Genomic DNA, 13,393 nt, shown 5'->3' with positions numbered 1-13,393 from the left:
TCCCCCACTTCTCCGCACAGCCCCTCATAATTATCCCCCACTTCTCCGCACAGCCCCTCATAATTATCCCCCACTTCTCCGCACAGCCCCTCATCATCATCACCTCCTCCTCAACACAGCAAATCATCCGACCGTTCTCCACACAGCCTGTCACCATCATGCAACCCTTCTCCACACAGACCCTCATCACACCCCATGCAATGTTTTCTCCTTCTCTGCACATCACCATCCCTATGCAGCACCACTCATGTAACATCAACAGTTTCCAAAATACATCCTCAGACCACTCACACCGAGTCCTGTGTCCTCATTTCTATTTGCACAAGGATCCACGGTGCAGCCCCTCAGCCCTCTCCTCACAGGGCTCCACGGTGCAGCCCCTCCGCCCTCTCCTCACAGGGCTCCACGGTGCAGCCCCTCGGCCCTCTCCTCACAGGGCTCCACGGTGCAGCCCCTCCGCCCTCTCCTCACAGGGCTCCACGGTGCAGCCCCGCCGTCCTCTCCTCACAGGGCTCCACGGTGCAGCCCCGCCGTCCTCTCCTCACAGGGCTCCACGGTGCAGCTCCTCGGCCCTCTCCTCACAGGGCTCCACGGTGCAGCCCCTCGGCCCTCTCCTCACAGGGCTCCACGGTGCAGCCCCATGTCCTCTCCTCACAGGGCTCCACGGTGCAGCCCCTCGGCCCTCTCCTCACAGGGCTCCACGGTGCAGCCCCGCCGTCCTCTCCTCACACGGCTCAATGGTGCAGCCCCCCCATTTCTCCCTCTCATCCACAGCAGCCTCAATCCATCAAAAGCAGCTCCCTGCTATCGGGTCTTCAGTCTACACTGACCAGAAGAACGCCACGCCCCTTCCGGTGACGTAATTCCCTCAAAAAATCAACTCCATTCTAGACGCTAGCATATAGCCAGTGTGCGGCTCTGCAGGTGGAGGTAGGTGCTGGAGATTCACACATTAACCCCCTCAGTGCTGTGGTCACATTCCAGGAGACAGAACGTGTTCCCGTCTGTGTCGCTGTATTAGGGTCTCTGTATTGGATTACATTGGGTCACTTCCCTCCTGATGCTGCTCTGTTCTCCATTATAGCCATCACCAGCTCCATATTGTCACTATTAGGGGACATTAACCCCCTCAGTGCTGGCGACATTTCTCTCCTCGCTCCCATGTAACTGACTGATGGAGATTTCTCTTTCTCTGGAGCCAGAGCTTCTGTTCTCTCCATAGACGATGAATAGAGAGAAGCGCAGACGTCTCCTGGGGAAACCTCTCTGCGGTCCTATATATATATATATGACTTGTGTGTGTTGCAGTTTCTTCAGGTGACATTTATAATGGCGGCTGTTATAATTAATGACTCCTGTAATCCCCCTCATGGCTGCTCCCTGGGACCCCCCAGTGTCATCACTCTTTGTGTTTCTGCCGGTCTCCTCCATATTTCTGGGGTCCCTGTGACCTGAGCGGCTCCTGTACTGATAATCTCCATCACTCCCCATGTAGACGGCGGATTCTGGGGGACAGAAATAAAGCATAGCTATAGCAGTGAGGGGATTTTTAAAATATAAATTAAAAAAGTTAAAAATTAGTGATGAGCGAATATACTCGTTACTCGAGATTTCCCAGCACGCTCGGGTGACCTCCGAGTATTTTTTAGTGCTCGGAGATTTAGTTTTTTTCGCCGCAGCTGGATGATTTGCAGCTACTAGACAGCTTGATTACATGTGGGGATTCCCTAGCAACCAGGCAACCCCCACATGTACTTATGCTGGCTAACAGATGTGAATCATTCAGCTGCGGCAAGAAAAACTAAATCTCCAAGCACTAAAAAATACTCGGAGGACCCCCGAGCGTGCTCGAGAAATCTCAAGTAACGAGTATATTCGCTCATCACTATTAAAAATGTGTATATTATATCGTATTATATATAGCAAGCAGGGCTGTGGAGTTGGTAAGCCAAACCTCCGACTCCTCAATTTCCATGACACCGATTCTGACTCCGACTCCCCCAAAATGGGCTCTGACACCACGGCTCTGACTTCACAGCCCTGATATCAGGACATGTGAATCAAGTACATGGTGAACTCGCTTCTGTGGTTAAGTTTATGGGGATAGAAAAAATCAAGAAGCCTTCGCGGGGAGGTGATTGGGATAGATGCATTTTGCAAGATGGATCTATCTGATGAAAACCGTGTCTCCGCTGGGTCCGAATGAACAGCTGACATTTGCCTGTTTTCTCTAACTAATTTAGGGTATACCAGGGAGGGATAGATGACGCGGATTGGGAGCGCCTTTGCGTAGAAATTAGAGTGCCAGCCTCCACTGTCAGGTAGGGCCTTATTCCCCCCCTACATCCCTCCATACTCACTTAACTTGGGACCGTGTAGTATTTTCCTCTGATTCTTGATCCTTCCCCCTGGACGACTCTAATTAGGCTTTCTGGGGGGCTAGTGTGTGACCTATCTTAACCACCTCTCAATCAATTATTATTATAACATTATAATTACTAATGTCTATCCACCAAGTGAAGGGGGTTAATGTTGTCACCCCTGTGGAAACTGCCAAAAAATCTCTTCTTCATTTATTACTTACCAACGCAATTGATCTTATTGGATACCAGGATATTGTACCATCTCATAATTTAATAATATGATTTGGGATACCTATATATTTTGGTAATATATGGCACACGGTGTTACCATTATCCCAGACTAATGTTTTACTTGTTATGGATATAGGCTCTCTGGGTAACATTTATATTGATCTCCTCCCCTTGATATATGATCTCCTCCCCTTGATATATAATCACGCTGTAGCGGCGCCCCCATTATTATGGAGGTATTATTGCAGCATAACAGTGTTCTATGGGGCAGAAACTACATACACTCTACTAATAGTCCTGGTTGTATGACCCCAGAGAGGATCTTATCATTGACCACAGCTATCGGAAATGAAGTATAACGACGTACATGAGGTTAGCGCTCCGGAGTTGTAATCCTGCGGGAGGAAGTGCCGTTGTTGGCACACTTCCTGTTGCTGGAGCGAGGATATCGGAAGTGGATTCTCTGAGCTCCAAAAGGAAGAAGTAGTGTGCAGAGCACACCTCCCGGAGACAAGGGATGGGCTCAGACTGGTGTCAATCGCCTCTCTGAACATGCGCAATGATAGACGGAAGTGACGTCTTTATTGTCTGGGAGCCTTCATTATGATTTAAAAAGGAGCTCGGGAACTAGGCCCTTTACAAAAGGTGAGAGTAAGGAACCTCCCAATCAGACTACTGGATCTCCAGATGAATCCCTGAGTGAGAAGAAACGCTTCGGGAAGTGGTCTTCTATCCTACTACTATCCCCCTTGTTGCCCTTTAAAATGGACATGTAATGGAGACATACCAGTATATCTACCTCTACGTCCTGATGGGCTCAATATAGGGGTGATATCCACTAGTCTGGACTTCTGTAAAACCTTGGGTGAGAGAGTTCCATTTATTTATAATGGTCATGTATATGACAAGGTAACATTTATTCATCCTGGTTGTATTAGCAGCTGTATACCACAGTATTGTTTTGTATTATTGAGGATATGGGCCTACCTGCATTATTTTTGTACACTTTAATGAATGTGGTTATAGATGATTTATGCAAGCTGGAAGCTTGAGTCATACCTATTAAAAAATATACAGTGCCTTGCGAAAGTTTTCAGCCCCCCTGGAACTTTTCAACCTTTTCCCACATATCATGCTTCAAACATAAAGATACTAAATGTAATTTTTTGGTGAAGAATCAACAACAAGTGGAACACAATTGTGAAGTTGAACGAAATTTATTGGTTATTTAAATTTTTTGTGGAAATTAAAAAACTGAAAAGTGGGGCGTGCAATATTATTCAGGTGCAGCAGCCGCCTCTCCATCGCCAGAGCTGCTGCACCTCTGACCTTCTGTCTCTTCCCCACTATCCCATAGAATGTAAGTCCGCAAGGACAGGGTCCTCTCCCCTTTGTACCAGTCTGTCACTGTAAACTTGTTTACTGTAAATGATATTTATAACCCTGTATGTAACCCCTTTCTCATGTACAGCACCATGGAATTAATGGTGCTATATAAATAAATAATAATAATAATAATAATAATAATAATTATTCGGCCCCTTTACTTTCAGTGCAGCAAACTCACTCCAGAAGTTCACCCTGAGCAAACCATCCCCACTGTCAAACATGGTGGTGGCAGCATCATGGTTTGGGCCTGCTTTTCTTCCCCAGGGACAGGGAAGATGGTTGGAGCCAAATACAGGACCATTCTTGAAGAAAACCTGTTGGAATCTGCAAAAGACCTGAGACTGGGACGGAGATTTGTCTTCCAACAAGACAATGATCCCAAACATAAAGCAAAATCTACAATGGAATGGTTCACAAATGTATCCAGGTGTTAGAATGGCCAAGTCAAAGTCCAGACCTCAATCCAATCGAGAATCTGTGGAAAGAGCTGAAAACTGCTGGTCACAAACGATCTCCATCAAACCTCACTGAGCTCGAGCTGTTTGCCAAGGAAGAATGGGCAAGAATTTCAGTCTCTCGATGTACAAAACTGATAGAGACATACCCCAAGCGAATTGCAGCTGTAATTGCAGCAAAAGGTGGCACAACAAAGTATTAAGTTAAAGGGGCCGAATAATATTGCATGCCCCACTTTTCAGTTTTTGAATTTCCACAAAAATGTAAAATAACCAATACATGTTGTTCAACTTCACAAATGTGTTCCACTTGTTGATTCTTCACCAAAAATTTACATTTGGTAGCTTTATGTTTGAGCACAATGAAAAATATGAAAAATCAGCACCACTGCAAAATAGGTCACTGCGTCTCACACCCAACACAGCCGCGTGCCATAAACATCCCAAAAGGATCAGGTGCTCAAATGTGAAAAAAGTATTCAAAAATTCCAATAAGAAAAGAGAACCAAGAGCACTCACTGTCCTAAAAATCAGTCCTTTATTGAAACAGATGAATCTTCAGAAGGGGAGAATGTGAATAGTAACGGACGACGGCTGTTTCGGGCTGCCACGCTTCCACGGATTCTTCTGTTTCAATAAAGGACTGATTTTTAGGACGGTGAGTACTCTTGGTTCGCCTTTCCTATTGGAATCTTTATGTTTGAAGCATGATATGTGGGAAAAGGTTGAAAAGTTCCAGGGGGGCGAATACTTTTGCAAGGCACTGTATCATAAATACGTGTGCATTAGTGTCAGAGACATATTGCCCTCCTGGTACCATCAGTGGATAACAACTACTTCTATGGTGCATACTTGCATACTACTCACCTGTTGTTTCATTACGCCTAATTTGCTGCATATAAGGGTACCGTCACACAGTGGCATTTTTATCGCTACGACGGCACGATTCGTGACGTTCTAGCGATATCGTTACGATCTCGCAGTGTCTGACACGCTACTGCGATCAGGCACCCAGCTGAGAATCGTACGTCGTAGCACATCGTTTGAAACTTTCTTTTGTCGCTGGATCTCCCGCTGTCATCGCTGGATCGTTGTGTGTGACAGCGATCCAGCGATGCGTTAGCTTGTAACCAGGGTAAACATCGGGTAACTAAGCGCAGGGCCGCGCTTAGTAACCCGATGTTTACCGTGGTTACCAGCGTAAAAGTAAAAAAAAAAAAACAGTACATACTCACCATCTGATGTCCGTCAGGTCCCTTGCCGTCTGCTTTCCGCTCTGACTGTCTGCCGGCCGGAAAGTGAGAGCAGATCACAGCGGTGACGTCGCCGCTGCGCTCTGCTCTCACTGTACGGCCGGATCTCAGTCAGAGCAGGAAGCAGACGGCAAGGGACCTGACGGACATCAGATGGTGAGTATGTACTGTTTGTTTTTTTTTACTTTTACGCTGTAACCACGGTAAACATCGGGTTACTAAGCGCGGCCCTGCGCTTAGTAACCCGATGTTTACCCTGGTTACCTGGGGACTTCGGCATCGCTCCAGCGCCGTGATTGCAACGTGTGACCGCAGTCTACGACGCTGGAGCGATAATCATACGACGCTGCGACGTCACGAATCGTGCCGTCGTAGCGATGTAAATGGTACTGTGTGACGGTACCCTAAGGAGAGAATTAGTTCTATCCTCCTTTATCTTGCTCTCAAGGTAAACAAACTAGGCTACCTGGCCTGTACATTGATTGGAGTCTTTTGTATGAGTTGTGTGTCTACTTGTGTATTGATTTTTTTACTTTTTTAATTTACTTAATAAAAGTTATATTTTAAAAAATCTTATCACTGCTATACACTACCGTTCAAATGTTTAGAGTCACCCAGACAATTTTGTGTTATCCATGAAAATTCATACTCTTATTAATCAAATGAGTTGCCAAATGAATTTCAAATCTAGTCCAGACATTGACAAGCTGAAAAAAAAGATTTTCATTTGAAATAATAATTTTCTCTTTCATTGACATGCTTAGAAAAAAAGATTTTCATTTGAAATAACAATTTTCTATTTCAAACTTTGCTTTTGTCAAAGAATGCTCCCTTTTTGCAGCAATTACAGCATTGCAGACCTTTGGCATTCTAGCAGTTAATTTGCTGAGGTGATCTGGAGAAATTTCACCCCATGCTTCCAGAAGCCCTTCCTACAAGTTGGTTTGGCTTGATGGACACTTTTTGCGTACCATATGGTCAAGCTTCTCCCACAACAGCTCAATGTGGTTGATATCTGGTGACTTCAGCTCAATGGGGTTGAGATGTGGTGACTGTGCTGGCCACTCCATTACAGATAGAATACCAGCTGCCTGCTTCTTCCCTAAATAGTTCTTGCATAATTTTGAGGTGTGCTTTGGGTCATTGTCCTGTTGTAAGATGAAATTGGCTCCAATCAAGCGTTGTCCACAGGGTATGGCATGGCATTGCAAGATGGAGTGATAGCCTTCCTTATTCAATATCCCTTTTACCTTGTACAAATCTCCCACTTTACCAGCACCAAAGCAACCCCTGACCATCACATTACCTCCACCATGCTTGACAGATGGCGTCAGACACTCTTCCAGCATCCAAATGTCTCAAACTTGGATTCGTCTGTCCATGACACTTTTTTCCAATCTTCCTCTGTCCAATGTCTGTGTTCTTTTGCCCATATAAATCTTTTCCTTTTATGAGCCAGTCTCAGGTATGGCTTTTTCTTTGCCACTCTGCCCTAAAGGCCAGCATCCCGGAGTAACCTCTGGCATTTTGCGTGTACTATTTTTTAAAGCTGCCAGTTGAGGACCAGAGAGGCGTCGATTTCTCAAACTACAGACTAATGTACTTATCTTGTTGCTCAGTTGTGCAGCAGGGCCTCTCTCTTCTCTTTCTACTCTGGTTAGAGCCTGTTTGTGCTCTCCTCTGAAGGGAGTAGTACACACTGTTGTAGGAAATCTTCAGTTCTTGGCAATTTCTCGCATGGAATAGCCTTCATTTCTAAGAACAAGAATAGACTGTCGAGTTTCACGTGAAAGTTGTGTTGTTTTTTTCTGACCATTTGGAAAATTTAATGGAACCAACAAATGTAATGTCCCAGATTCTCAACTAGCTCAAAGTAAGGTCGGGTTTATAGGTTCTCTAATCAGCCAAACTGTTTTCAGCTGCAGTAACATACTTGCACAAGGTTTTTCAAGGGTATTCTAACCATCCATTAGCCTTCTTACACAGTTAGCAAACACAAAGTACCATAAGAACACTGGAGTGATGGTTGTTGGAAATGGTCCTCTATACACCTATGAAGATATTGCATTACAAACCAGAAGTTTGCAGCTAGAATAGTCATTTACCACATTAACAATGTATAGAGTGTATTTCTGAATCATTTAATGTTAGCTTCATTGGAAAAAACTGTGCTTTTCTTTCAAAATTAAGGAAATTTCTAAGTGATCCTAAACTTTTGAACGGTAGTGTAGGGTACTGTTTACTATTGTGATTCCGGCTTTATTGTCCAATTTTTGGCCTTTTCTAAAAAGACCAACGTGCTTACTTATGGGATGGATATAAAGCACATGGTGCTCAGGCTTCGCTCTATCTTTATCACATGTATCCCGTCATCATCCTCGACTTCTGGTATCAGGGAAGGAGCTGCCTTTATACGATACTACGGTACTTTCCACTCCACACAAAGAGAAAATGCTAATTCTACACGTTATATTTCCTCATATGTTTTACCTCTATTGTATCTAGTAATTGTATTATTACATGGGATCTTTCTGATGTTACATCGTCATCTTCTCCCCATTCAGGTCCTTACAATATCGGATCCTCTCAGTAGAGATCTCCTATATTAGCAAATTTTTCTTATTAACCATTAAGCATGGATATTAACAAGGACAAGATGGCGGAGAGGATATTACACCTCACCCTAGAGATCCTCTTCCGGCTTACTGGAGAGGTGAGAGATTCTGATGACGTCACATTACATCATTCTTATCTATGGGAATAACAGATGGACAGAACTGGAGAGGTGAGGACTCTGGAAATGTTTATAGTAAGATTTATTAATGTGTCTCTCCATCACCAGGATTACACAGTAGTGAAGAAGACCTCTAGTGAGCGCTGTCAGGCCCCTGTGTCTGAGGGATGGGGACGACCCCTGAGCCCAATCACAGGGCCTCCTCCACACCCCCTGATACATGAGGACATCAATGGCCAGAAGATCCTGGAACTCACCTACAAGATGATTGAGCTGCTGACTGGAGAGGTGACACTGCTGGGAATGCTGGGACATTATACAGTAACGCTATGGAGGGATCGGGGTGATGACTTATCATTGTATGTGTCAGGTTCCTATAAGGCATCAGGATGTCACCATCTATTTCTCCATGGAGGAGTGGGAGTTTTTAGAAGGACACAAAGATCTGTACGAGGACGTCATGATGGAGGTTCCCCAGCCCCTCACATCACCAGGTAATAGACAGGGCTAAATACACATGGCGTATAATTATCTGTATGTAAATAATGAATTCAGTCACTGTATGTGTTTCCTCCAGTTCTATCCAGTGAGAGGACAACACCAGAGAGATGTCCCCATCCTTTTCTTCCACAGGACTTTAAAATAGAAGATCCCGATGTTCCTCAGGATCATCAGGTAGATGGAGAGAAGGTGTCATGAAATCTCCCCTATAATGTGTAGATGCTGTGAAGGTCTTGTGCTCAGTCTTGTTTTATCAACTAGTATTAAACTCTGAATGGCCAATTAGTTAGAGTCATCGGTTTTTTCATAATTAGAGTTTCCGTATATGAAAATTAGACCATTGACCCTGGCGTGCAGCAGAAAATGAAGCGATCACTTTTCAGTGTTAATCTACATGAGAATCAAAATACGAATGATCTGAGCAACTTTGAATGAGGCACTGTTATCGGTGCTAGGGTCAGGACCTGTATTTCAGAAACTGCCAATGTTGTGACATTTATACGTACAATGTGTCAGGACTATACAGAGATTGATGAGAACGAAGATAAACTTCCATTGGAAGGGGATCATATGAATGTTAACAAAAAAAGATATCAAGAACCTTTCTAAGCAACTCGTTGCGCACAATTAATGCAAATTGCAACTGAATCCGTGATAGAATAGGAAATTCGAGTGAACTTTTCTGCCTGTTAAAGATGGAGTAGTGGTTCAGGGATTGTTTTCCGTGCGCATCCTGTGATACTCGTGTATAGATGTTTTTAAACTGGAGCATACCTAAGCATTGTGGATGACCAAGTTCATCACTTTATGGCAGCTGTTTACCCTGTGGTAGAAGGGCAATGTCCCATGCCACATGGTTTTGTAAAAAAGTATCCTGTCTTAATAAGCCAACAATTCAACATCAAGTGTAATTAACTACAAAGTGTTGAGATTCTGATGGCCACAGAGGTTTAATGCTCTACTAGATGGGTGTCTCTAATAACGTGGTGATTCATTGTATGTTTTATAGTTGTTGGAGATGACGGAATAAAGCTGATCATAGATATTAGATGTTGATTGGATCTTCTCACAATTTTATGGTTATGAAGACTGCTGGTTAGAATTAGGAGCCAACAGGTTGGATTTATATAGTAGACCTACTATGTGATCTACTGCTGTCATATCATTTGTGGTCTTCTTTTGAATTTACAATCTTTTATATTCTTTCACGCACCTTTTCTATCTGTCTGTGACTTTTTGCAATATTTGTTTCAGGGTGAAGATCTGACCTATATTAATACTACAGAGACATATGTGAGGGGTGATAAGCGGTGTAAAGAGGAGATTCCTACAGATGACTGCACAGGTGAGTAGTGACCACTAAATGCAGAGAAGTCACAGATTTCTTTCATTCAGATGCTGATACAATTACAGTATTTTTCAGACTATAAGACTCACTTTTTTCCTCAAAATGTGGAGAAAAATGGGGAAGCGTCTTATAGTCTGGATGTACTGGCTCTGGCTGTGGTGTGTAGGTGGGGGAGCAGCATCGGTGGAGTAGCGGGTCACAGGAGGCTGGAGCCAACCTCTGCAGTTACCTCCTGTGCCTGCTGCTAAATAGAAATGAATGTTCACTGCATTCCACGCCCATGGGTGTGGAGGGCAATGAATATTAATTTCTCTTTAATAGCTTCTTGGTATGATTTAGCCCCCCTGCTCCGGTCCTGGTATGCATGGCCCCAACAGAAAACATAAAAAACCCCCAAAAACATTACACTTACCTTCCCGATGCTCCCTCGCAGCATCTTGTTTCGATCCCAGCAGCTGCTTTATGCTTGTAAGCAGCATGGCAGGAACGTCATGCGCTGCTCACAAGCAGAGCACAGCTGCCGGAATACTCTCCAAACCGGGACTATGCGCGCTTAGAGCAATGAGTAGTCATTACTCTTCAGTAGCGTACACAGTGTCAGTAACGATTGTTACTGTAGATTGTAGTGTTGTCGGAAGAGGTGGTTCTTCAGGTTCCTTTTTTCAAATTAACCCCTTAGTGACGGAGCCGAATTTTTGAAATCTGAACAGTGTCACTTTATGTGGTAATAACTCTGGAACGCTTCAACAAATCCCAGTGATTTTGAGATTGTTTTTTCGTGACTCATTATACTTTATGATAATGGTAAATTATGCAAAATGTTTTGTGTTTATTTATAAAAAATATGAGAAATTTGAGAAAAATGTTGAAGAATTAGCAATTTTTTACATCAGCACCATTTGTAAAATGTTATTTATTTTGTTAGCATTTTAGGAGGTTTAAAAATGTAGCAGTAATTTTTCATTTTTTCAAGGACATTTTTAAAAATTATTTTGTATGGACTTATCCATGTTTGAAGTGCCTTTAGGGGTCCCATATATTGGGAAACCCCTAAAAGTTATACCATTTTAAAAACAGCACCCCCTGACATATTGAAAATTGCTGTCAGGTAGTTTATTAACCCTTCAGTTACTTTACAGGAATTAATGCAAAGTGACAGAAATGAAAATGTGCATTTTTACCATCTAAATGCCTCTAACTTCTGAACATTTTACAACAGCCGGCAGATTCTAAAGGTACCTTCACACTAACCGATTTTGCAACGATAACGATAGCGATCCGTGACGTTGCAGTGTCCTGGATAGCGATATCGTTGTGTTTGACACGCAGCAGCGATCAGGATCCTGCTGTGATATCGCTGGTCGTTGCTGAGAGTTCAGAACTTTATTTGGTCGTCAGATCGGCGTGTATTGTCGTGTTTGACAGCCAAAGCAACGATGCCAGCGATGTTTTACAGTGGTAACCAGGGTAAACATCGGGTTACTAAGTGCAGGGCCGCGCTTAGTAACCCGATGTTTACCCTGGTTACCATTGTAAAAGTAAAAAAAACAAACAGTACATACTCACCTTCTGCTGTCTGTCACACGTCCCTCGCTGTCTCCTTCCCGCACTGACTGTGAGCGCCGGCAGTACAGAGCACAGCGGTGACGTCACCGCTGTGCTCTGCTGTTACTTTATGGCCGGCACTCACAGTCAGTGCGGGAAGGAGACGGCGAGGGACGTGTGACAGACAGCAGAAGGTGAGTATGTACTGTTTGTTTTTTTTACATTTACGCTGGTAACCAGGGTAAACATCGGGTTACTAAGCGCGGCCCTGCACTTAGTAACCCGATGTTTACCCTGGTTACCAGGGGACTTCGGCATCGTTGGTCGCTGGAGAGCCGTCTGTGTGACAGCTCTCCAGCGACCACACAGCGACTAAACAGCGACGCTGCAGCGATCGGCATCGTTGTCTGTATCGCTGCAGCGTCGCTTAGTGTGAAGGTACCTTAAGGCCGGTATTTGGTTGTGAATTGCTACGGCAAACATCAGGACATACAATCATGATCTGAGAGCACCAATTGGGATAAAGAGGAAGTCCCCACACTGTGTAAACCATTTATAATAATATAGTCACTATTGACAGCAGCATCTAAGGGGTTAAACAGATTTGGACGGTGCAAACACAAATTGTGGCTGATGCAGCAAGTTGTCAGCTATAGTGTACAGTCGACAGATGCTGGATTGTCACCTGTATGGGCAGGCTATTCTCTTATATCTCAGGTCAGTTAAAAGACGTATTGTCGGTCATTAAAGGGTTAAAGCTTTAATTGTAAAAATTTTTGATAAATAAATGTAAAATACAACAGTAACCCTTCCAGAGATGGGGCAACTAATGATTTCCAGTGATGTGGAATAATCGTTTTAGCAGCTTAGGCCGGGGTCACACTTGAATGTTCAATGTGAGAAACTCGCGCATCAATATCTGGCACTGCCACCATCACCTTGACCGGAGCGTGCTGCTGCAGAGAAATGCATGCAGCCGCACGCTCCGGTCCCGAGTGCCAGCGGCAGTGCTGAGTATTGATGCTAGAGACTCGGGCGAGTTTGTCGCATTGCACACGCAAGTGTAACCCCGGCCTTGGAGTAAATGTTTCGAGACATTTTTTTTTTTTAAATTAAAGCCAGGACCCAACATAGGCAATTTAAAGGGCTGGGCAGGACCACCAAATGTGAACCATTGTGCTCTCATGTGCTCTGGAAACACTTGGAAACCACTTATGCAGAACTACAGGAATCCGGTACCACCTGGATACAATTTTATAGTTTGTCTCCTGAGCTTTGGTTGCAATAAGTGATTTATGTGAAAGATGGAAACAGGTCCTCCAACTTTCAGGGGAAAACCTAAATTACAACTTTGTCTCCCAGGCTCTGCAAACGTAGGAAGGCACTCCTGGACAGAAGGTGAAAGTAACTTATATAAGACTGAGATCGCATAATCTGGTGTAGAGGGGAATATGCACAATTTTTCAAATGCTGAAAGTGGGCGCTAGTAATCAGGACTCCTAATGAGAGGGCTAAGAAAATGGTTAAGTTAAGTGTATAAGAAAAATTGTTGTAATATGGGAGTCTGAGCTCAC

General features: G+C 43.9%; 1 protein-coding gene across 1 annotated transcript in view; it reads left to right on the top strand.

Annotated features, from left to right (window-relative positions):
• Positions 1-877: 877 nt before the first annotated feature.
• Positions 878-13,393, top strand: part of LOC143768140 (uncharacterized) — a 121,600-nt gene continuing 109,084 nt past the window's right edge. The window contains exons 1-6 of the mRNA XM_077256828.1: positions 878-930; positions 8,256-8,404; positions 8,534-8,713; positions 8,796-8,919; positions 9,003-9,100; positions 10,181-10,271. Of these exons, the coding sequence (XP_077112943.1) occupies positions 8,327-8,404; positions 8,534-8,713; positions 8,796-8,919; positions 9,003-9,100; positions 10,181-10,271 (571 nt within the window). The 5' untranslated portion in view covers positions 878-930; positions 8,256-8,326. The remainder of the gene's footprint in view (positions 931-8,255; positions 8,405-8,533; positions 8,714-8,795; positions 8,920-9,002; positions 9,101-10,180; positions 10,272-13,393) is intronic.

This window comes from Ranitomeya variabilis, chromosome 4 (assembly GCF_051348905.1).
Source record: "Ranitomeya variabilis isolate aRanVar5 chromosome 4, aRanVar5.hap1, whole genome shotgun sequence".
Taxonomy (NCBI): domain Eukaryota; kingdom Metazoa; phylum Chordata; class Amphibia; order Anura; family Dendrobatidae; genus Ranitomeya; species Ranitomeya variabilis.
The sequence above is the reverse complement of the archived record's forward strand: the minus strand, read 5'-3'. Positions and strand labels throughout refer to the sequence as shown.